This window comes from Crocuta crocuta, unplaced genomic scaffold (genome assembly GCF_008692635.1).
Source record: "Crocuta crocuta isolate KB4526 unplaced genomic scaffold, BGI_CrCroc_1.0 scaffold282, whole genome shotgun sequence".
Taxonomy (NCBI): domain Eukaryota; kingdom Metazoa; phylum Chordata; class Mammalia; order Carnivora; family Hyaenidae; genus Crocuta; species Crocuta crocuta.
Window position 1 is genome coordinate 1604759 of NW_027529174.1, and position 23923 is coordinate 1628681.

Here is a 23923-nt window from a genome sequence, read left to right on the forward strand (position 1 = left end):
TTTTCTAGGTGCTGGAGATAAACCAGTAAACCAAAATTGGAGCTTACACAAGTGGAGAGTGTCACAAATAATGTTAAAAAAAAAGTCAAGATAAATCCTGTTGGAGAGGGAAAAAAAGGAGGGTAAGGAGAACAGGAAGAGGGGAATAATAATTTTTTATTTATGGTCAGGGAAGTAGTTTCTGATATGGGGTCATTTGAGCAGAGGCAAAACAAATGGAAGAGGAAGCTGTGTAGATACTATGCAGAGGGAACAGCAAGTGTCAAGGCCCTTGGATGGGAACAGGGAGGCCAGTGTGGCTGGGGAAGAGATAGTCAGGTAAGAGCAGTAAGAGGCCAGCAGAGGCCTTAGAGGCCTTACTAAGGACTTTGGTTTTTACTCCTAGCGAGGTGGGAAAATATTGGAGAGTTTTGACATGCACCTCAAAAGGAATTTTGGAAGTCTTGTAGGCCCATGTCTGGCATCCTTTTTATAGCAAAACTCACAGATGTTCCCTTTTTTTTTTTTAAATAAATGTCATCACTTTATTTTTGAGAGAGAGAGAGAGAGAGGGAGGGAGGGAGCATGCAGGAGGGGCAGAGAGAGAGGGAGAGATAATCCCAAGCAGGCTCTGTGCTATCATCACAGAGCCTGACATGGGACTCGAACTCACGAACCATGAGATCATGACCTGAGCCAAAACTGAGTGGGGCACTTAACAGACTGAGCCACCCAGGCTCCCCAAAACTGACAAATGTTACGTAAACCCTTTGTCTCCACTTTCTCACCTCATTCCTTTCAACCCTTGCCATATGGGTCCTGGACTCCATCACTTCTCTGAACCAGTTCTTTTGAAGGTCATCCATGACTATGTCTTGCCAAAGCCCATCTTCATGCTCAGTCTGCCATATTCTCAGCCCCACAGGAGCAACTGACATGGTGGCAGCACTTTCCCTGTGTTCAGTAACCCCAGACTCTAGCCTGGTTTCCTTCCTCCTTCACAGGTTTATTCCCCACATGTATCAAATCTCTGCATCCAGGAGTGGAACAGGGCTCTAATCTGGATCTCTTGCCCTGAGTGTTGGGTCCATGGTTTTCAATACCATTCATATGCTGATGTTTCCTTCATTTGTATTTCCAGCTCTAAATTTGTAATTCCAATTGTTTGTACACGTGTCCACTTGGATGTCTGACAGGCATTTTCTCCAAATGTTCATCATCACAGAAATGGCACCATCAGCCATTCAGCTGTTCAGAACGAAAGTTTAGGGAGCATCCTCGGTTATTCTCTTCACTCCACCTGGTCCCACCTCCGAAAGAAATCCTGAGTCTGACTTCTCACCAGTGCACTGCTACACATGAATTTAAGCCACCACCATCTCTGGTTGATGCTGCCTGGATTACTGCAAAAGCCACCTAATTTGTCTCCCTGCCTCCACTCTTACCTATCTCCTGCCCATTCTTCATCCAAACTATTAAAACATAAGTCAGATCAGGGGCATTCCCAAGCTCAAAATCTTCCACTAGCTTCCCACTGCAACCAGAAAAAGCCCAAATTCCTTATCACAGCCTACACCACCACACCTGACATTGGCCTTGGGTTCCATTTCCCTTGCTCTGTGCCCTCTTTCCCCAGCAGCTCACGTTGAAACATTGAGCTGGCTCCTGCCTCTGGATCTCTGCACTGGCTTTTCCTTGAGCCCGGATTCCTTGTTCCCACGGTCTTCACCATGCTTCCTTCTTCTCTGCCTCCGACTTTCAGCTCAAATGCCACCTCTAAAAGGGCTTTCCTGATCCCCCGTGGAAAGTCTTCTCCTTCTTCCACCACTCTCTAGCCCTTGAGAAATTATTGCATGGATTCGCTAGGGAGTCTCCCGTGTCACCCAACACCTGCACCAGAAAACCTCCTGAGAGCGGGTTATTTGTTTAGTTTAGCGCCAAAACACCGTCTCGGACAGAGTCGATGCTGAAGATAAAGGGATTGGCTGACAGAGCCCCCAAGGTTGTTCCCCGGGGGCTCTTAGGAGGCTCTGGCTTGCTGAAGGGAGGGATCTTGTTCACTCTCTTCGCTCACACCCATCCTCCGCGGGACGCGGGCAACCGTTCCTCCTCTAGCCCCTCCCCCTCTCGTGCCTCCTGTCCCTCTTGCTCCCTCCCCCAAGCCTGTCGCTGGTCCTGCCTGGGTGAGCGCTGCGTGTCACGCGGGCACAGGAGCCGCCCGAGACGGCCCGGCGGGCCAGAGAGGGAGCATGGCGTTCTCGGCGGCGCGCTTGGTGCTGGTTCTCCTGGCCGGGGACTTGGCAGGTAANCCCCGCCGAGCGGCCGAGGGGCAGCGTAGAGTGGCTCTGGCCTGCGGCTCCCGGTTCCCGGTTCCGGGATCCTAGAGGCCCTGGCTGCCCTCCAGGCACCCGTTACTGGCAGTTCCCCGCGGCCTGTGGTCGTGTAGGAGCGCGAACTTGGGGTCGTGCAGGGCTGGGGGTGGCCATGGAGCCAGCGGACGTGCTTTAAGTTCTTGCTTGGCTTTGAGTCCCAGTTCCTTCTTAGTGACACATTGCTGTCTGCTCTTTCTCCCTTAAGGCTGATTTTCTGGAGCCCAAGATCAGAAATTGGGTTTTTATGGACACGGTGACCCTACTGAACCTCTCTAAGAGATGAACAGGAATTAGGGATGGTGAATGCCAAGTGCATCAGGCACTCTGAGGCTTGTGAGAAAGGGACTTTAGTCCACCCAGCCTTGACGCCCACTTGAAAGTGGAGTTAAAGTGGTAACACCAAATGTTAAGTTGTGTGTTTGTTACCCTAGCCACGAGGAGAAGAATATTGTAAATTAGTAAGAGTTACTTCTCTGACTTAAAAAAAATTTTTTTTAACCTTTTATTTTCGAGAGACACAGAGAGACAGAGCAGGAGCAGGGGAGGGGCAGAGAGAGAGGGAGACACAGAATCCCAAGCAGGCTCCAGGCTCTGAGCTCTGTCAGCACAGAGCCTGACACAGGGCTGGAACCCCCGGACCATCAGATCATGACCTGAGCCGAAGTTGGATGCTTAACCGACTGAGCCACCCAGGCACCCCATACTTCTCTGACTTTTATTCCATAGCTCCAAAGTCCTTTCTCAAGCAAGCCTGATAGGGTGGCCAGTTACAGAACGCATACCAAATGTTGCTTCTGTGTTCTTGCCAGGAGAATGCCAGAAAACAACTAAATACCCTCCTTGGGGGGTGTAGAGATGGGCAATGGGGGCTGTTCAAAGAAATTAGGCATCTGAGAGAGGGTGCAGCCTGGATAAATCAGAAGCTGGATTTTAAAAGCCCTTTATGAATAAGAATTGGCCTTAATCACATAGGTTAAAATGCCTGTTTTCTTCTTGCAGCCTCTTTGGACCCCCTGAGCTCTGAGTTTGGCCAAACTTCAGAATTCAGAACAGTAAGTAGAAAGCCACTTGTATTATTTCCACTAGTATAGTGAAACCCACACAGTTTGGGCTGGGGCTGTTTTTCAGGTCTGACCTGCCACTTTTGAAACTGTTGACTGCTTCTTTAGAAATCAGATTCTAAGGCAGACCTTTTGATACAGAGCAAAATTACAAATTTTGGTTGAAAATAGCTCAGTCCTTGAAGACCTCAGCACATTGTTTCCTTTAATAGTTTCTTTAATGATTCAAGATGTCCTTGATCTAATGGTTATGTCCTGTACTAGAAGTTTTATGAACATTATCAAATTGAAGTCTGTGGAAGCAAGTGAAGCCCAACTAAATGAGAACAAGCAAAATGCAAAATTCAGAGTTTGATGTAGCAAGGGAGTCAGCCACACTTGTCACTTGTGTTTTGGTGGAAACTCAAAGACAGGCAGAGGAGGGGGGAAGCTCTGCAGCGGGAACAAGAGAAAGCTTTAGGTATGCCCTGATTTGAGACAGTTGGCCTGGGGAAGCTGTATGTGGGCTAATGAGAAGCAGGCTTCCTGTGTGATTGGTAAGGAGTGCATATTTGGCTTTCTCTGGTTGATCCTAAGTTGGATGTGGGGACAAACATCAGGGAAACTGGAAGATATTAAGCAAGTCTTGGCCATTTGGGGCCAGTTGTTACCGAGGTTATTGTTTGGCTTCCTAGACTGTTATTAGAGATGGCTGTCTGACTTCTTACAAGTCTGAATTATAGCAGGCTGGGTTCCTGAGCTGGTCATTGTATATAATGAGATGGTTTTCTGGGTAAGTTGCTGCAGGTTCTATTTTAATAAATGGTCTGACATTATCCATTTGTATATTCAGTTTCACAATCCTCATAGTGACCTTGTATGATAGATATTATTTTACATATGGGGATATTGACCTCAGGGGCTTAAGAAACTTTGAGCATTCAACTTAGAGTAAACCTCTTCCAGGAAACTTTCTTATCCTATTTTCTAACTCCAAGAATATTTAAATGCACTTTCTCTTTGTTTCCATTCAACCTATATGCATCATCATCATCATCACAATGACAGTGTAGGGAAGGATTAAAAGCTTTCCTCTACCCTTCTAAGTTTTCAGCTGGGGCCTCTCGAACAAAAGACAGTTTAACAAGAAAAAAAAAAAAACCGGAAAATTTATTAACATGTGCATGGCACATACACATGGGAACATTCAGAGATGAGTAACTCAAAGAGGTGGTTTAGAACTCTGACTTATATAGCATCTTTAACAAGAGCAATAAATTGTATAAAGAGAATATATAAATGGACAATGTCAGTCCACTTATTAAAATAGAACTCTGACCCACAATCTGCAGCACCCTACCCAGGAAACCAACTCATTATTTAGAATAACCAGCCCAGGAAGCCAGCCTACTACAAGTCAGACTTATAAGTAGACATGTAGAGACATGACAGGGAAAGTAAAAGGGTTTTAGGCTGCCAAGGGTGGCATACTATGAGAAGGTAAAGGTATGAGAGGAAACTAATGGAGTAAGGTTTGTTTGCAGGTTCCTCTGGTGCCACCTCTGGGCTGAGTCTAGAGTTGTCTTCAATAAAGGAGAATTTATATCCTGCCTTTAGGTAGAAAAGGGGGTAAGGTGCTCAGGGCCTGGAGCCTGTTTCAGTCTGTGACTCCCTCTCTCTCTGACCCTCCCCTGCTCACGCTGTCTCTCCCTCTCTCTCTCCTAGAAATAAATAAAACATTTAAAAAAAAGAGAGAGAAAGAAAAGGGGGTAAGGTACAGAGCACTTTTCTTTGGTTTGCTACTTCTTAGCTTGACTTTAACTCAAAATGCTTATGTCAGAGTCATATTTTGGGAGTGACATATTCTCGTTTCCTTCAACAGTTTTATTTCTTCCTTTCCTATTTGGATGCCTTTTATATTATTTTATTGCCTAATTGTCTTTGCTAGGATATTTTGTACAATGCTGAATAGAACAAATGAAAATAGACATCCTTGTCTTTCCTAACGGGAAGAAAGGCATTCAGTCTTCCACCATTAAATATATATCTTTGTAGATGTTCTTTATCAGTTTGGAGGAAGCTCTCTTTTATGCCTAGTTTGTTGAGTGTTTTTATTATGAAAGAGAGTCTTGGATGCTCCTTTAAATTAACTTACCTTGCTCTCAGGTCAGATACTTCCCTCACCACTGTGCCTTTGGTTAGTCTGTTTTATTTCCTTGAGGTGAACATTCTTCCAAACCTCTTTAATCTAAATTCTGTCCATCTTTAAGACCACCACATATATTTCTTGATTTCCTAATGATGTACTAAACTTCTTACAGATAGGACTCAATTTGTGTCTTTGTAGTTCTCTAACATCTATCTTAAAATCTTCATTTATTGAATAAACAAATGAGGCAATATATTTGATAAAGTATTTAAGAACCTTTCAAAACAAAAGATTCAGAGTATAGACCTCAGAGAATCACTTAAAAGCTTATCACATCCTTCTAAAAAAATTAAATTGATTCTAAGGAATAAATAAAAATGCCAGGTGACACTATTCCAGAATGAGAGTGTCTTGTAAAGCTCTGAGGAGCAGTCTGCCAGTGGTAAACCCTCTTCTCTAGTTGGCATGATGTGGGGTGTAATTTAGAGCCTCCATAGATGGTGAACCTGTTCTGAATTTCTTTTCCTTTTCCATAAATTTGAGTAATTGTATAAAACTAAGGGTTAATGGGAATAACTTATTAATGAAATTAATTGACCTCATTGATAAGAGTGAAACGTGTTTGTTCATAAAGCCTCATGTCTCTGCTCAGAGAAAATCCAGGAAATGAGTTACCTGAATTTAATAAAGTTAAATGGTGGCTAGCCAGAGCTGGCTTTGAAATCATGAGAATTAGACTGAAAACAGACTGGAATACCAACATTGCCTTCCAGCTGGGTAGATCCCTTGGGAATCTGAGAGACATCAAAGGTCTTCTGCTTAAACAAAACAAAACAAAACACCAAAACTTCCTTACCAGCCTATTAGTGCTCTTCAAAATTCATTTGTTAGTCATTCTTTGACATGAAAGCATTTGAAAACTGCTGTTGAATATTAAAAATCGCTAAGATCTTTAGGTTAAATAGATTAATTTTTATTAGTTAGTTATTTACCTAGGTAGTCAGAGAGTGGGCATAGGTAAGATATACTTTGCTTAAAAAAGAGGAGGTAAGAAAGGTCTAGAGAAGGGGACCCCTGAAATTGTGTGCCAAACTGTGTGTCTTGGTGCATTCACCTAGCTTCCATACATAGTAAGTGGATTGTATGTCAAAATGATTGGGAATAGCCATTTCTAACCCCAGTCCTAGCTGAATCAGAATTGAGGGGCCTCTAGAACCTTGGAGATTCTAATTGAGCAGGTCTGGAGTGAGGCCCCAAATCAGTGTTTTTTTGTTGTTGTTGTTGTTTTGTTTTTTTTTAGTGTTTATTTAAATTCCAGTTTGTTAACATACTAAGTTCGGGTGTACAATTGAGTGATTCAACACTTCCATACAACACCTGGTGCTCATCATAGCACTCCTTAATACCTATCACTTATTTTACCCATCTCCCCACCTACCTCCTCTCTAGTAACCATCAGTTTGTTCTCTATAGTTAAGTCTGTGTCTTGGTTTGCCTCAGTCTGTTTTCTCTTTCCCTTTGCATGTTTTGTTTCTTTTTTTTTTTAATTTTATTTTTTATATTTTATTTATTTCTAGGAGAGAGAGAGACAGCGTGAGCAGGGGAGGGTCATAGAGAGAGGGAGATACAGACTCTGAAGTAGGCTCCAGGCTCTGAGCTGGCAGTCAGCACAGAGCCCGATGCGGGGCTCAAGCCCACGAACCGCGAGATCATGACCTAAGCGAAAGTCGGATGCTTAACCGACTAAGCCACCCAGGCACCCCTGCATGTTTTGTTTCTTAAGTTCCACATATGAATAAAATTATATGGTGTTTGTCTTTCTCTGACTGGCTTATTTCGCTTAGCTTACTACTCTCTAGCTCCATACATGTCATTGTAAATGCACTAAATCAGTGTTGCTAACAAGCTTCTGAGGTTGTATGCACAGGCAACCCTGTGTAGGTCCACCAGGGCTAGTTATTAACACTAAACACTCACTCAATACCTTCCACTTCAGCGACTCACAAATGACCCTTTCCCCTCTCTCTGAATGATTTCCATAGTGTGTTGATCACTTACTGGCTGTAGGTACCTACTCTCTTTTGTATGCTGATAGACTGTATTTTTTAAAAGATTTTTTAAAGTAATTTTTTTAATGTTTATTTTTTATACCATTTTTAAAAATTTATTTCTGGGAGAGAGAGAGAGAGACAGCGTGAGCAGGGGAGGGTCAGAGAGAGAGGGAGTCACAGACTGAAATAGGCTCCAGTATCTGAGCTGGCAGTCAGCACAGAGCCCGACGCAGGGCTTGAACCCACGAACCGCAAGATCATGACCTAAGCGAAAGTTGGACGCTTAACCGACTAAGCCACCCAGGCGCCCCTTTTAATGTTTATTTTTGAGGGGGCAGAGAGAGGGAGTCACAGAACTGTAAGCAGGCTCCAGACTCCATGTGGGATCTTGAACTCACGAACCGTGAGATCATGACCTGAGCCAAAGTTGGACACTAACCGACAGAGCCCCCCAGGCATCCCCTATTTTTAAGTAATTTCTACACCCAGTGTGGGCCTTGAACCTACAATCCCAAGATCAAGATAAAACTCTTAATTAACACTTGACCCTTGAACAATGCAGGGGGCTAGGGATGCTAACCCCTTCCTATTGTAAAAAATCTGAGCATAATTTTTGACCCTCATATTTAACTAATAGTCTACTGTTGACCAGAAGCTTAACTGATAACATAGAGTTGATTAATACACACTTTGTATGTTATATGTTACATCCTTATCTTAACTTCTTATCTTCATGTAAGTTAGGGAAAAGAAAATGTTATTAAGAAATCATAAGGAAGAGAAAATACGTTTAAACCCATGTTGTTCAAAGATCAGCTGTGGTTGAAATATTCAAAGGAAAGTTCTCATGTCTTGTATCAGTTGGGATTAGATTCAGATGCAGGTAACAAAGGTTCAAAATAGGAGCACACATTGTTGCCATCCTAGAATGTGGCCTTTATCCTCCTGGTCTGTACAATAAAGATCAGAGCTCCATGCACCCTGCAGCAGGATGGAGGGATGGACAAAGAAAAAAAATTGGGGGGGGGGGGGGGGGGGGGGCAAAGGAAAGGNAAGATAAGCACTGCTTTCTTTTAAAGGAGGTTCCCAGACGCTACTATGCAATAATTCCGTTTATATCCCATTGGTCTTAACTTAATCATATAGTCATACCTAGTGACAAGGAAAGTTATCTTATAATAGCATTACAGGTGATTACATGCCCAGTCATCATCTTACGTCAAAAGATTGGCAATTTTGTTTTTCATCTATATGTTTTATGATAAAATGCTTAGGATATATACTTTTTTCTTTCCTTTCCTTAATTGACTTTATCAGTTAAATGACCAACTAACATTTATCTCAATCTCAGTGGATAAGAGGGCATATACTCTGCTTGTGAGAGCAGCCTATAAGGCATCATTTTAGTGAGTCTTGGGCAGCATATCATGCTTCTCAATGAGGGCTGAACAGAGGATGGAAAGGGTCAACAAAACCTCTTTTACTTCAGAGTTTGGCCCATGGCCAGCCTTGTTTAAGTCTTTATAAATCCAGATAATATCAGTAAAAATGTGTGTTGCATTTATTCAGAGTGCTAAACAGGTAACATCTTTCACTCTGAAGTGAGGAAAAGTGATCACCATTTACTAAAACAAGTGTGTGTGTGTGTGTGTGTGTGTGTGTGTATACATATGTATATAAAAGTAAATATATATATAAAGTGTATATGTATATAAAGTGTATATATATATATATGCATGTATATAAGGAAGATTCCTATCAAACCTACCATACAACATAAATGTGTAGGGATAGGCCTCTTTTTTAAAATTTATGTATTTATTTTGGTAGAGAGGGAGTGGGGGAGGGGCAGAGAGAGAGGAGGAGAGAGAGAATACCAAGCAGGCTCTGCACTGTCAGTGCAGAGCCCAATGTGGGGCTTGAAGTCATGAATCGCGAGATCATAGCCTGAGCCAAAATAAGCCTCCCTCACTTAACCGACTTGAGCCACCCAGTTGCCACTAAATGTATACATATACAACACAAATACAGTGGGCCTTTTGTTAAAGTGAGACTCTGCACATCATAGTCTGATCACTGACCAGGTCTAGTAGTGGTTCTGCTGGAGACTGACACCTGTGAGCAAGATGTATTACCTGCCTGGCCTCAATTCCATCAAATCACAGGATTGAGTTCCATGACCCTGTATCAGCTTCTGAGGGCTGCTATAATAAAGTACCACAAACTGATAGGGTTAAACAACAGAAATTGATTGTCTTTCAGTTCTGGATGCTAGAAATCCTAAATTAGGATACTGTAGAATTGGTTCCTCCTGAGGGCTGTGAGGATGAATCTGTTCCATGCCTTTCTCCTAGGGTCTGGTAGCCCTAGGTGTTCCTTGGAAATTCTTTGCCTTTATGTGATGTTCCCTCTGTGACTCTGTCCAAATTTTCCGTTTTTATAATATAAGGACACCGGTTTTACTGGGTGTCCTTATAAAAAGGGGCCCATTCTACTGACTTCATTTTGACTTGATTCCCTATACAAAGACTCTTTTCCCAATAATGTGACTTTTTGTGTGGGTACAATTCAATCCATTACAGCCCCTAAGCACCAGTGCTGTTTTCTTTGTTGCTGTTGGTTGAATGCCAGTAACTTAAAGATCCAGACTAAAAGATTAGATTCCTGAGTCTGTCTTGACATCATGCCAAACGATTAAGGTGGAATGTAACAACGTTCATGTGGAGACAGTAGTGAAGTATCAATTATAAAGCTAGAGGGTTGGAAAGTGGGTATGGTGGCCTGTCTTGGACTTTCATTTAATTTTTTAAAATTAATTTATTTTTGAGAGGGATAGCATGAGTGGTGGAGCAGCAGAGAGAGAGAGAGTGGGAGACACAAAATCTGAAGCAGGCTCCAGGCTCTGAGCTGTTAGCACAGATCCCAACGTGGGGCTTTAACCCATGGATCATGAGATCATGACCTGAGCCGAAGTCGGATGCTTAACTGACTGAGCCACCCAGATGCCCCTAGACTTTCATTTCAAAATCAGCCTGGCTGAGATCTTATATAGTAGGTATTGAACCATTGCTTCAATGTCGCATCTGATTTTTGCATTAGAAAAATCTTTTGTGTGTGTGGAAAATAGAAATATTTTGTAGGGTATTTCTAGGAAATCTAGGAGCCTTAGGACTTTGTCCCCCAACTGTTTTGTGATGAGGATGTCTCAGTTCTGTAATTTCTGTCTTCCTTTTTCTTTTCTAGCCAAACTGCAATCAGTATAAATTACCAGGATGTCCCAGAGACTTTAGCCCTGTGTGTGGAAGTGACATGTCCACTTATCCTAATGAGTGTACTCTGTGCATGAAAATCAGGTAACATAATTGTACAGTATAGACTAGTCCTTTTCTTGATTTTTGATTACTTAGGAAGTAGTGACTCTTTTCTTGGATGTAAGAATCAAATGTGACATAGTAATTCTGTTTTCAGACTGACACTTAAAAGGACAATCCTTCCTTGCATTTTCCAGGTCAAAGTTAGAGAGTGTCATTTTGATTAACCAATTCTACATCTGGTAATCAGGTTATGTTACTATCCATGGATGGGCAGTTTCCCCAAATTAAGAGTGTATTAATGGTTAAACTCTATGAAATGTTAAATATTCTTTAAAATTCAAGGGGCATGTGCAGGTAACCTGTACAACCTGCAATACTAGTTGGGTTGAATTATTACTGGGTAATAATTCTCCCTAGTCGAATGCTAAGTAGTGTATTACACCTGATGCCCTTCATGTAACCCATAGGTGACTGTGACTTCTCCTGTAGGTATGAAGCAGGGAGAATCACAGGATTAAGACACATTTCAAAGAACCAGGTAGTGCCAATATTAAATTCATGAATTACTCGGTTTATCACACACTTTATCACACAAGGTAGTCACAGAAGAAAATTAGTGGAGGGAATTAATGAACCACTCTGAAGAGGATCCAGGAAGGAGATGTCACAATGTGAGCAGTGACGCACCTGTCCAGTCGTTGGTCCCAAGATAAACTTTGGCCTGGATTTCAGTCAGGTCACCTTCTGTGCTGACAGAGCCTCCAGCACCATCTGTCTTGACACAGAATCTTTACACCTATAGCTTGGGTGGCCAATCAGCCTTCAAATGTCTGCTAGACAGCTCCTTCATTTAAGGGTCCATTTAGTTGGGTGTAACGGTTATACTCAAGAGTCTTTGCCACAAGCACTCAGTCCACTTGGTCTCACTGGTCTTCCTGTGGATGTTTTCAAATAATTTTACTTATCTGTTGGTCACACAGCTAATGCGTATAAGGCACACTCTAAGTCCTAAACTCTGACAAACAACTAATACGGGTGTTCACATTGGCCACTGAGACTCCATCTTGTCTTACTCTAACTTAGCTTATTGTCTACTGTGAGTAGGAATCGCGTACAAAGTATCACACCATGACAAGGTATGCTGCTTTGTATTTCAGGGCTCTTTCTCTGATGTCAGTCTTCAGTGAGTTATCTAGGTCTTCTCACAGTGTTTTTTTTTTTTTTGAGGTTAGTGCCCTGTGCCTTAAGGTTAGGGAAAAATGGCAGAATTGGGGCCCTATTGTTTACCAGATTTAGCTTTAGAAGATTAAGTAAGCATCACCTTAGAATCTAATGTATAATGACATGGGTCTCTTTGGTCCAAAGAGCGTGACAGTTTCAGTATGGTAGTATTATGCCAAGAGATGCAGAGACCAACCGAGACCACTGAAGCCGAATTAAGGGGAGTCTTTATTACTGGCCAGGACCGCACAGAATTAACACAGAACTCTACATTTGCGGCCCCGAGTCCAAGGACTTAGGGCTTTTTATAACAAGCAAGCAGGCAATTGGGCAGTACAGAAACAGAATTGAGCAGTTATTGTAAAAAGACTACAAAGTGATAAAGAGAGCGGCCCTTATCCTGGGATGTAGGAAAACATTTGTTATTTTGAAGGCAAGGTTTAGGGTTGTAGGGGAGTTTCAAGTGAATAGCCATTATCTCAAGGACAAAGTATGCAAACTGTGTCATAAATAACCATTAATAGGTAACATTAACCCTTGTCTTTTTACCCTTTTCCTTGCACCTGAGGATAGTCATGTAGCTCTCTGAGTGTAGGCCCAGAAGGCAAACTCTGGGTCAAGATGGAAGGACTGAGGCTAAATTCATGTGCAACAGTAGGTAGGTAGTAAATGTGTCTTTACGGTTATTCAATTTGCAGGGAAAGTGGTCATGACATTAAAATAATCCGGAGTGGACCGTGTTGATGGAGCAGTTTATAGAAGAGAACTTGGAGAAACCACCTTCAACAGTATGCTAGATGAATTCCATTTTCCCTTTTTCTCTTTCCTATGTTCCTTTGCATGGGATTTGTTAGCCCACATTTTCTGAGAGGAGGTGTGGAAGAGAGCTATGTGCAGAGATTGATAATTAAAACAAACACACACAAAAAAAATCCTTGTTTCTTTGCTTTTGCCGCTTAAGTTTATTGCCCAGGTGACTTGTGTCTTGCTTTCTTTATCTGGAATAAAATCAGCATTGTATTCAAGTACTGTTGTTCTCTGTTGAATACCCATTCTTAGCAGGCAACTGGTGACTCTTCCTTTAAGGCAAAGGTGAATTTTGTAAGGGAGAAGTGAAGTCATTGTTGAGAGGGCCAGATTTATGCTATTTTCTCTTCCCCCAAACCTACATAGTTAATGTATGTGTAACTGACACATTGTTCTACACAAGCAAATAACAGTGAGACACTTGGAGCTGATTTTAGCCGGAGCTGATAAAGTGGAGTCATGCAGGTAGAACCATTTACTAGATTCAATGTCTCCTTTCAATAGCTGCCCATCAGGGTTAATGTAGAAAGAAGGCTTTTCCCTCCTTTTAGAGCAGTGGGTCTCAACTCCCGGGGTAATTTTTCCTTCAGGGGACATCTGGCAATATGCCTGGTGTTAGAATAGAAGGGTGGGCACTACTGACCTCTAGTGAGTAGACACCAGGGGTGTTGTCAACCTCGTTCAGTGCCCTNGTTGATACAATATAAAGAATAGACATTAGCAATAACAAAAGTGATGGGCGGTTACTTTCAAATGATGTTTCCAAGTAGAGGATTTTGAGTCAAGTCCTGGGTGTAAGTGCTTTCTAGCACCAGGAAACCATGAGCCATGAAGCAAGAGGTAGCTGAGAGTATGTGGTGGAAAGAATATGGCTTTTGGGGTCAGCTAAACCTGAACTTGGATTCTGATTCCGGCACTTATACTTCAGGTTTCTTTTTTTTTTTTTTTTCCTTTTTTCTTTTTCAGCATGTTTTTTATTTTGATGAAGTCTTTGGTGAAGCATACACCAATTGGGATGTATACATGAAGACTACTCACCCACTCATTCAGCATATTTTCAATGGGTATGATAGTAATTTTTTGTTTCTCTTCATATTTTCTATTCTCCATAATCTTATTTCTTTATAAACATCACTTACATTTTTCAGTTTTTTTATTTGTTTATTGTCAAGTTGGTTTCCATATAACACTCAGTGCTCATCCCAACAAGTGCCCTCCTCCATGCCCATCACCTCCCTCCCCCTCCTCCCCACCCACATCAGCCCTCAGTTTGTTCTCAGCATTCAAGAGTCTCTCATGGTTTGCCTCCCTCCCTCTCCCCAACTATTTTTCCCCTTCTTCTCCCTCATGGTCCTGCGTTAAGTTCCTCCTAATCCTCCTATATGTACAAACATATGGTATCTGTCCTTCTCTGCCTGACTTATTTCGCTCAGCATAACACCCTCTAGTTCCATCCATGTTGCTACACATGGCCAGATTTCATTCTTTCTCATTGCCATGTAGTATTCCATTGTATAGATAAACCACATCTTCTTGATCCATTTGTCAGTTGATGGACACTTAGGCTCTTTCNTAATGTTCAACTCGTGGAGCTGTGGAAAGGAAACTGCTTAGCACAGTGCTAGGACATAGAAACCAATGAAATAGTAGCTGCTGTTATTTCAAGTACCTCTCTTAGAAAGATACTGAGGCCCACAGAGGCAAATCAACTTGCCCAACATTATAGAACACATTCAAAGTCTGGAATAGAGACATGGGTCTCTAAATTCCCAGTCCTGGTTTTTATGTGGAAAAGAGACAATATAGTGGGGAAATTCTATAATATAAATGGGCTACAATTAATGTTCTGTAGTTATTTTTGGCTTAACATCTTTATTAAAGTAGTATATACTCCTTAGAAAATTAAGTATATTTAAAGTACATTTAAAAAGTGAAAGTCATGCCCATATAGCCTCCAGAGGTAACCAATATTAACCTTTTGGAACATAGTCTCCTTTTCAGTCTCCCTAAGTATGTAAGTGTATATCAAATCTTACAGACACAGAAACACAGACATGCATACCCCTGTCCCATAAACTTGCTTTTCTCCTTATGTTGTTTTTTTCAATGTCAATAGTGTTCTTTTAAAAAGCTGCATAGTATTTTATTATTGTGCCATAAGTTATCCAGCTTCTATTGATATGTATTCAGCTTGTTTATTAGGATTCTCTTGGTTGAAATTGGAAGAATCCCAACTCAAACTAGCCTTAGCTAAAGAGGGAGTTAAATGGCCCATTTAGTCATATTTGCAGAAGAGCGGGGGTGATGTTAGCTTCAGAGGTGCCTGCAACCAGAGACCCTAATGAACCAGAAATCGCCATCTCTTCATGTCTCATCTCTGTTTATTTTAGTATAAGCAGGTTTATTCTTCATAGACTAGCTTCATCTCCCGTGTGAGAGACAAAATTGGAAGTTCCAGATTCTATCCTAGCAACTTCTTGACCTAACAAGAAGTAATTCTTTTTTACCAGTTCCAGGTGAAAATATCTCCTGGAGTCACAGCCCCAACAATCTTACTACCTGAAAAGAAAATGACTCTTTCCTGGACAAAGACCCTGATTTGTTCATGTTAGATTATGCATCCACCCTTCAGAAGAAGTAAGGTGATGTAGGATTAGTTAAGCTGAGATGGGACATTGGGTCCATTGTTTCCCAGAGGGAAAAAAGGGGGAAATCTAAGAGGGAAAAAATCGATAGATGCTAACTGTAGGTTGTTTGCAACTTTTAATGATTATAAAACTGTTTCACAGAATATTGTTGTACATACATCCTTGTCTCTTGAAATATATGTGTGTGTGTGTGCATGTATGTATATATACACACATACACAAGATGAGAATAGCTTTAAAAAATTTTTTTTAAGTAGGTTCCACACCAAATTTCTAACTAGGGGCTTGAACTCATGACTCTGAGACTGAGTCAGATGCTCTACTGACTGAGCCACCCAGGCACCCCTAAAAAGAATTTTTTTTAATGTTTATTCAGATTTGAGAGACAGAGAGAGACAGTGAGAGTGGGGGAAGGGCAGAGAGAGAGACACACACAAAATTCGAAGCAGGCTCGAGGCTCTGAGCTGTCAGCACAGAGCCTGATGTGGGGCTCGAACTCATGAACCATGAGCTGAAGTTGGCTGCTTAACCTACTGAGCCTCCCAAGTGCCCCTAAACTTTTTAAATGAGAAGTTTATGCTCATGTAGTACACACTAGTCATTTGGTGTACCCAGCAACTTTTCCTTCCTCTGCCCTAAAGTAGTATTGCTTCTGCCTTCCACTCTCCTTTTCCACTCTGCTCCTAACTTCTGTCTGAAAGGAGTTGCTGCCTTCTTACATGATAACCATATCCCTGACTCTAGAGGTAGATTGAAGGGTGAGCACTTGTTCCAAATTAGACCAGTGATTATCTGTCATAATTCCTACTACACTAATCACAGGGTTGGTCTGCAGTGGGTTTGTGACTGTTCAGAATCCATCTTCAGGGAAGAGCCCTCTTCCTTTTAGGTGGTGAGATTGAGAGGCTGTGCTCCTGGAATCTGCTGGAAACTGTGACCCCTCACTATGGAGAAAGACTGTAATAGGAGAGCATGAGGCCAACATGCTGAGGGAAATGGAGACAGAAGACCCAGTGCGTCTTGGTGAAAGTCAACATTCTGTTTCCAGGGCTTGGGTGTCCTGTTTCCTGTTTTGCCATAGCTTAGGCTTAGTGGGTCAGCTTTTCCTTTGATTCTGTGAGCTGGCCTGCTGTCCATTCATTTTTAAAAAGTGTGTTGGGGTGGAATTTTTTTTTTTTTTTTTGCTTATAGCAGTTTGAATTGGGTTGTTATCATATGAAGCCTTTGACTAATACATTTAAGCACTTTGGAAGTGTGGGAAGTAAAAGGATCTCCCCATTTTAGTCTCATTCTCCTCTCCTGTCCACTCCGACTACAATGAAGTGGAAGGCTTTCATAGTCAGTAAGAACTGTTAATAATGATATTTCAAAGTAGATTCAAAAGTGTAAATGTATTATAAGAATTTCATTACAGTATTGTTTTTATGACATTGAACTATACTTCCATGCTTTTATGTATAAATCTTTGTCTATTATTATAAAACAAATATCTCTCTCTATATATAGATATGTATAACTCCTATAAACTTGCTTTTCTTTTAGGTTGTTTTTGTATTAATATATGTAGTTTCTTTGTTTTAAAAGCTACATGGTATTCTTTTAAATAATAGGGGTGTGCTATTATTTATCTAGTCTCTGTTGAGTTATATTTGGATTGTTTATTAGAATTTTCTTGGTTGAAAGTGGAAAAATCCCAACTTAAATTAGTCTAATTAAAGGAAGAATTGGTTCCTGGATGTAGCAGTGACAAAGCACATGAGCTCAAAGTCACATATATACATTCATGGAAACTCTGTTCCTCCATCTGTAAAGTGAGGACAGTAAATAGTACCTATTTCACAGTTTTGTTGTAAAGAGTAAATTCAATAATACATGTAAGGTGCCTAGCAGACTTGAAATGTTGGCTATTTTATAGAAAACTGTACCTTTAAAAAAAGCTAACATGGCTTTTTTACTTCTCCCTGGTCCTGTAAGAATATATGCTATGTATTTTCCCAAGTCACTACATATAGATCTATTTCATTGCACTCTATTATATGGGCATACCATAGTTTATTTATGCAATTCCCTGGTGATGAACATTTAGGTTGTCATTTTCTACCTTCAAAAATCATGTATGTAGTACCATCTTTGCACATGTATCCTACTTTATTTGTGCAAGCATTTTGTAGGATAAACTCATAAGGTTGGAATTACTTGGTTAGAAGACAGACATTTAAAATATTGAAAGAGGGGTGTCTGCCTGGCTCACTTGGTAGAACATGTGACTCTTGTTCTTTGGGTTATGAGTTCAAGCCCCACATTGGTGGTAGAGCCTACTTAAAAAAATATTGAAAGAGGCTGCAAAATTTCTCTCTGAAAAGGTTGGACCTATCTATGCACTTTTTGTGGCAAATGAGTACCTGGTCTTCTTTTCACTGCCATTGTTGTGTAATAGAAGCAGGGCTGTCCCATATAGGCTCAGAGTTGTATTACAAATTCAGATTTCTATCTGCCCTTTATTAAATAATTCCCCCTTTCCCGTCCTAAAAATATTCTGATTATAAAAGTGATATGTACTAATTATAGTCACCTAAAGTAAGTGGTGAAAAGAATAGTACAACTGTCTTTGGAGAGTTCTAGAATAGAAGCTCCCAGAGAATAGAGATCTTTCCAGTCTTACTCATCATGATCATGGTATCTTTAGTGCTCAGGACAGTGCCTAGTACAGGGCACATTTGTTGATTGAACGAATGAATTCTTAGGAGGTCTCACAAAATAATGACAACAAAACCACTAACATCCCCTTAATTTCCTTCCTTCCCTTCAAATAGGCAAGAAAACTCAAACACACAACCACACACCTCAAGAGAAATGGGTTTTCACTTTTGCCTAACAGTGAGTTAATTTCTTTCTTTTCCTTCTTTCTCTCTCTTTCCTTCCTTCCTTCCTCCCTCCCTCCCTCCTTTCCTTCCTTCCTTCCTTCCTTCCTCCTTTCTTTCTTTCTCTTTCTTTCTTTCTTCCTTCCTTCCTTCCTTCCTTCCTTCCTTCCTTCCTTTCTTTCTTTCTTTCTTTCTTTCTTTCTTTCTTTCTTTCTTTCTTTCTTTCTTTCTTTCTTTCCTTCTACTATGTATTCACGTATGTATTTTGAAAGAGAGAGTGAGCGTGAAAGTGGGGGAGGGGCAGAGGGAGAGAGAGAATCTCAAGCAGGCTCCATGCTCAGCACAAAGCCTGGTGTGGGTTCCAATTTTTAGACTGTGAGCCGAAATCAAGAATGGGGTGCTTAACCAAGTGAGCTACTCAGGTGTCCCCCAACAATGAATTTCATTTGTGTTCCTATGTTACAGAGAACAGCACTGAATGCCCAGGTGATCTCGAGCAATTCTAGGACCATACCTTAAACTTGATTTAAGTTTTTTAAGTATCCACTTTATATCTGATCATTCACTCATGTATGCCATGAACATTTGTGGATATCTATTACAGGCTGAGCACTGGGTATACAATGATGAATAAAACATACCCCTGTCCCTGCAAAATCTATAGGATCACTCTTTTAAATTTCTTTGAAAAGCAGAGCAACTCTGACTTCTGGAAACCCAGAATTTGATGTCTGCTATAGACTGTAAGTTCTCTGAGGTTTGGACCCATATTTGTTATGTTCTTTACTACAGTCCCTGCCTGGCACACAGTAGGTACTTTAAAAGTACTGTGGGCTCCCTACTAGCTAAAGTCAGTTCCATTCTGTTGGCTTTTGCATTCTATGGCCAAATTTAGGATGGCAAGAGTATTTTGAATAGGAGAGCCCGAAATTTGGACAGCAAAGCAGGTTGAACAGTTAAACATAAATTATTCTCATTCAGCCTTCAGGGATAAGCCACTTTCTCAGTAGGTTCTGAAGGCACATTCTCCCAGACAGTGAGCCTTGAAATACGAGGATCTGTGTTCTGGTTCATTGGAAGATTTGCTGAATAACACTTATTTTTAGAAGAGCACTTTGTTTTTCTTTTTAAAAAATGTTTCTTTATTTATTTTGGGGGGGGGGACTGGAAGCAGGGGACGGGCAGAGAGAGAGTGAGAGAGAATCCCAAGCAGGCCCAGCTCTCAGTTCAGAGCCTGACTCTGGGCTTGATCCCATGACCATGAGATCATGACCGGAGTTGAAATCGAGAGTCAGATGCTAGAGAACTTCCCCAATCTGGGGGAGGAAATAGACATTGAAATCCAAGAGGCACAGAGAACTCCCCTCAGACGTAACTTGAATCGATCTTCTGCACGACATATCATAGTGAAACTGGCAAAATATAAGGACAAAGAGAGAATTTTCAAAGCAGTTAGGGAGATAAGGGCCCTAATATACAAAGGGAAACCTATCAGAGTAGTGACAGACCTATCTGCTGAAACTTGGCAGGCCAGAAAGGAATGGCAGGAAATCTTCAATGTGATGAACAGAAAAATTATGCAGCCAAGAATCCTTTATCCAGCAAGCCTGTCATTCAGATAGAAGGAGAGATAAAAGTCTTTCCAAATAAACAAAAATTGAAAGCATTTGTCACCACTAAACCAGCCCTACAAGAAATCCTGAGGGGGACTCTCTGAGGGAAATGTTGCAAGGAATGCAAGATACCAGAGACACCACCACAGGCATAAATCCCACAAAGGACACGATGACTCTAACCCATATTTTTCAATAATAACATTGAATGTAAATGGGCTGAATGCTCCAATCAAAAGACATAGGGTAGCAGAATGGATAAAAAAACAAAATCCATCTATTTGCTGTCTACAAGAAACTCATTTTAGACCTGAGGACATGTTCAGATAGAAAGTAAGGGGATAGAGAAATATATATCATGCTACTGGAAGTGAAAGGAAAGCTGGAGTAGCTATACTTATATCAGATAAGCTGGACTTTAAACTAAAGGCAGTAACAAGGGTTGAAGAAGGGCATTATATAATAATTACAGGGTCTATCCATCAGGAAGAGCTAACAAACTGAAAACAATCCAGTGAAGAAATGAGCAGAAGACACGAACAGACACTTCTCCAAAGAGGACATCCAGATGGCCAACAGACACATCAAACGATGCTCAGCACCCCTCCTCATCAGGGAAATAGAAATCAAAACCACACTGAGATACCACCTCACACCAGTCAGAGTGGCTAAAATGAACAAATGAGGAGACTCTAGATGCTGGTGAGGATGTGGAGAAATGGGCACCCTCCTACACTGTTGGTGGGAATGTAAACTGGTGCAGACCCTCTGGAAAACAGTATGGAGGTTCCTCAAAAAAGTAACAATAGAACTCCCCTATGACCCAGCAATAGCATTGCTAGGAATTTACCCAAGGGATACAGGAGTGCTGATGCATAGGGGCACATGTACCCCTGTACACCAATGTTCATAGCAACACTGTCAACAATAGCCAAAACATGGAAAGAGCCTGAGTGTCCATCAACTGACAAATGGATCAAGAAGATGTGGTAATATTTATATAGTGAACACTACATGGCAATGAGAAAGAATGAAATCTGGCCATGTGTAGCAACATGGATGGAACTTGAGGGTGTTATGCTGAGCGAAATAAGTCAGGCAGAGAAGGACAGCTACCATATGTTTGCACGTATAGGAGGATTAGGAGGAACTTAACGGAGGGCCATGGGGGAGAAGAAGGGGAAAAATAGTTGGGGAGAGGGAGGGAGGCAAACCATGAGAGACTCTTGAATGCTGAGAACAAACTGAGGGCTGATGGGGGTGGGGGAGAGGGGAAAGGGGGTGATGAGCATGGGGGAGGGCACTTGTTGGGATGAGCACGGGGTGTTATATGGAAAACAACCTGATAATAAACTATTTAAGAAAATAAAAAGAGAGATGGTCAACTTACAGCCAATTAGGTGACCCAGCACTTTGTTTTTCTTATTTGTTTTTTAACATATAAAGTTATTTTGACACACTGAGGTTTTTTTCCCCTGTTGGCTAAACCAAACATTTTGCTGTATATGAAGCCCAGGTATAACATACAGACTCCTAGTGTTTGAACGGGGGTAGGGTTAGGTATATAACCGATCCAATGTTCTCATTTCACAGATGAAAAAACTGAAGAGCAATACTCAAAATGACATTGTCTCTCTGGGTCTGATAGGTGGAGATCAAGATAATAATTATCACCAAATCCTAGCTTGGCATTAGCTTTCAGCTTTATAATTTCCCCCCTCTCCTTTGGGAGCAGGCAAAGCTGGCAGAGAGCTAGAATAGATAGATGGGAAGTATAACTGCCACATTTCCTTGGGGCAGGAAGAATTCTAACAGTCTCTATCAGAGTGTAGGTGCTCAACTGAAATGGTAAGAGAAACCACAAGCCAGAAAGATTAAAGCTATGAACATCATCCAGGTACCTGTGGCCTGGTTGGCCTTCTGTGTCCTCAGCTCCTAGAGAAATGTGGCTCCACCTTTTACACTGCCTTCATGTGCCCTAGAATAGAGCACCCTATATTGCTGCTTTTGTAAAAAGCTGGTCAAATACATCTCTGGATCCTTCAGGTCATCTCTATAGACTAGTCTAAAATGCAAATCCCACTAAAATATACTGGATATCTATGTTTCACCATGACCTGGATGTGAATATATTTCAAATAATAAAAATAGATTTAGAAAATAGAGCACAAAAAAACAGGGCATAGATTGCAAATGTGTTAACAAATAGAAATGTATAATAACAATGATCAGAGACTTTGGGATATTATAAATGACAGTTTAATATTCAGTCATCTTTTTGGTAAAGTTGTTCAAGTTTATGCATTATTATTTTGCATGTATGCTTAATAACGGCCATTTGCAATCACCAATGACTAGTTCATTTAAATAACCAAATTACATAATTCCCACAGGTCATCTTTATAGGAGGAAGTTTTATTTTTCTGTATTGAAAAATGATAAAATGTCTATATACATTTTTTAAAAATGATATACAGGAAGTAGGTGTCTATTCCTGTAGAATTAAGATGATTTGTGGGTCAAAAAAACAGGGCTCCTTTGAAATATCCTCTTAGCCACAAGGTCTCCAAAGACAATAAAGGATCAGATAAAGCAGCTAAAGCTACATTAAACTTCTCAGTCCTTTCCAGTTCTTGGCTACAGACTCTCCCTGACATCATATGTCCATATTTATATTGCATTGTATGCACATCTAGATGATACAGACAACCATTAAGATACAGAAGAAAAGGAAGTTGGAGAAACAAATGACCTTCTCAGCTCCTCCCTGCATGACCAGATGTAAGCCTTTATTTCTATATTCTACAAAGTGGGGAGGAAGCAACGTTATCTATACAACATTTAGAAATCTGATACGTTGCTCTTAAAAGCAGTTGCCAATGACTGGATTATTTAGAATATGAAATCTCCTAATTCCACAGGCCATCTTTAGAGCAGAGAATTTTATTTTTCTGTCTTAAAGATGAGATAATATTCAATTTAATGTGTCTAATAGTCGTAATCACTGTAGTATTCGTAATTCATAGAATTGAAATTACAGGCAAATTTTATAAGGTTCTGTGATCTAAAGAACCTTTATGTCTTATATTTTTTGATAGAAAAAGGCCAGCTGTTTCTTAGTACTCTAGCAAATTCAAAAGTTGATTTTCTTGTTGTGGAGAAGAGATCATGTTTATATAACATTTATGATAAAATTAGATTTCATAGTTCTGTGGCTTTTTTTTCTACTCCTAAGTAAAATTAGGTTTCCTTGTATGGATAAAGAAAAAAACATGGAAGAAAAACATCAAAACGTTAACAAAATGAATTTTATATGAATTTTTCCTTAAGAAGTATATACTCCTTTGATAATTATAACAAAATATGCCTTTAAAAAATTCAGGGAAAGGCAGAAAGATTATAATTTAAAAGTTGAAAGGAAATCTTATTTGAACCAATCTAAGAGCCAGAAATAGGCCACCAATAATCTTTTACAGATTTTTGCCACATGTTCTTCCCCATCATGGGGTAATTCCTGGCCAACGCTGAGACACCAGGGGGCAGTGGCTTCCTGGGAACTGCCAGAGTTCTGGAGCTCAGCCTAAAACCGGCTGAGCGATGGCATCTCTCATTCATTTCCACTGACCTGGGAGAGTCACATTTCACTGCAGACTGCTTATTAAAGCCTCTTTTTCTTTGATTCTTTGAAGACACCATTTCTTTGAAAAACTGAACGACTGGTCCAGTTGGGGTCAACATGGGGTCAAGGACCTAAGTGAAAAGATGGGAAGTGAAGACAAATAGAAGCAATTTTCTCCTCCAGAGCAGGAGTTAGGGAAACATTCTCAGGTTGTCTGGAAAAGTTGGAATTTGGAAAGCTGCCAGAGGA

General features: G+C 40.8%; 1 protein-coding gene across 1 annotated transcript; it reads left to right on the top strand.

The window, feature by feature from the left end:
- The first annotated feature begins 2140 nt into the window (after positions 1 to 2140).
- On the top strand, positions 2141 to 13151 carry SPINK2 (serine peptidase inhibitor Kazal type 2). The gene is made up of 4 exons (XM_077757688.1): positions 2141 to 2283; positions 3351 to 3403; positions 10835 to 10944; positions 12825 to 13151. The coding sequence occupies exons 1-4, from the start codon at positions 2229 to 2231 to the stop codon at positions 12868 to 12870; spliced, it is 264 nt and encodes an 87-aa protein (XP_077613814.1). The 5' UTR covers positions 2141 to 2228; the 3' UTR covers positions 12871 to 13151.
- The last annotated feature ends 10772 nt before the right edge of the window (positions 13152 to 23923 follow it).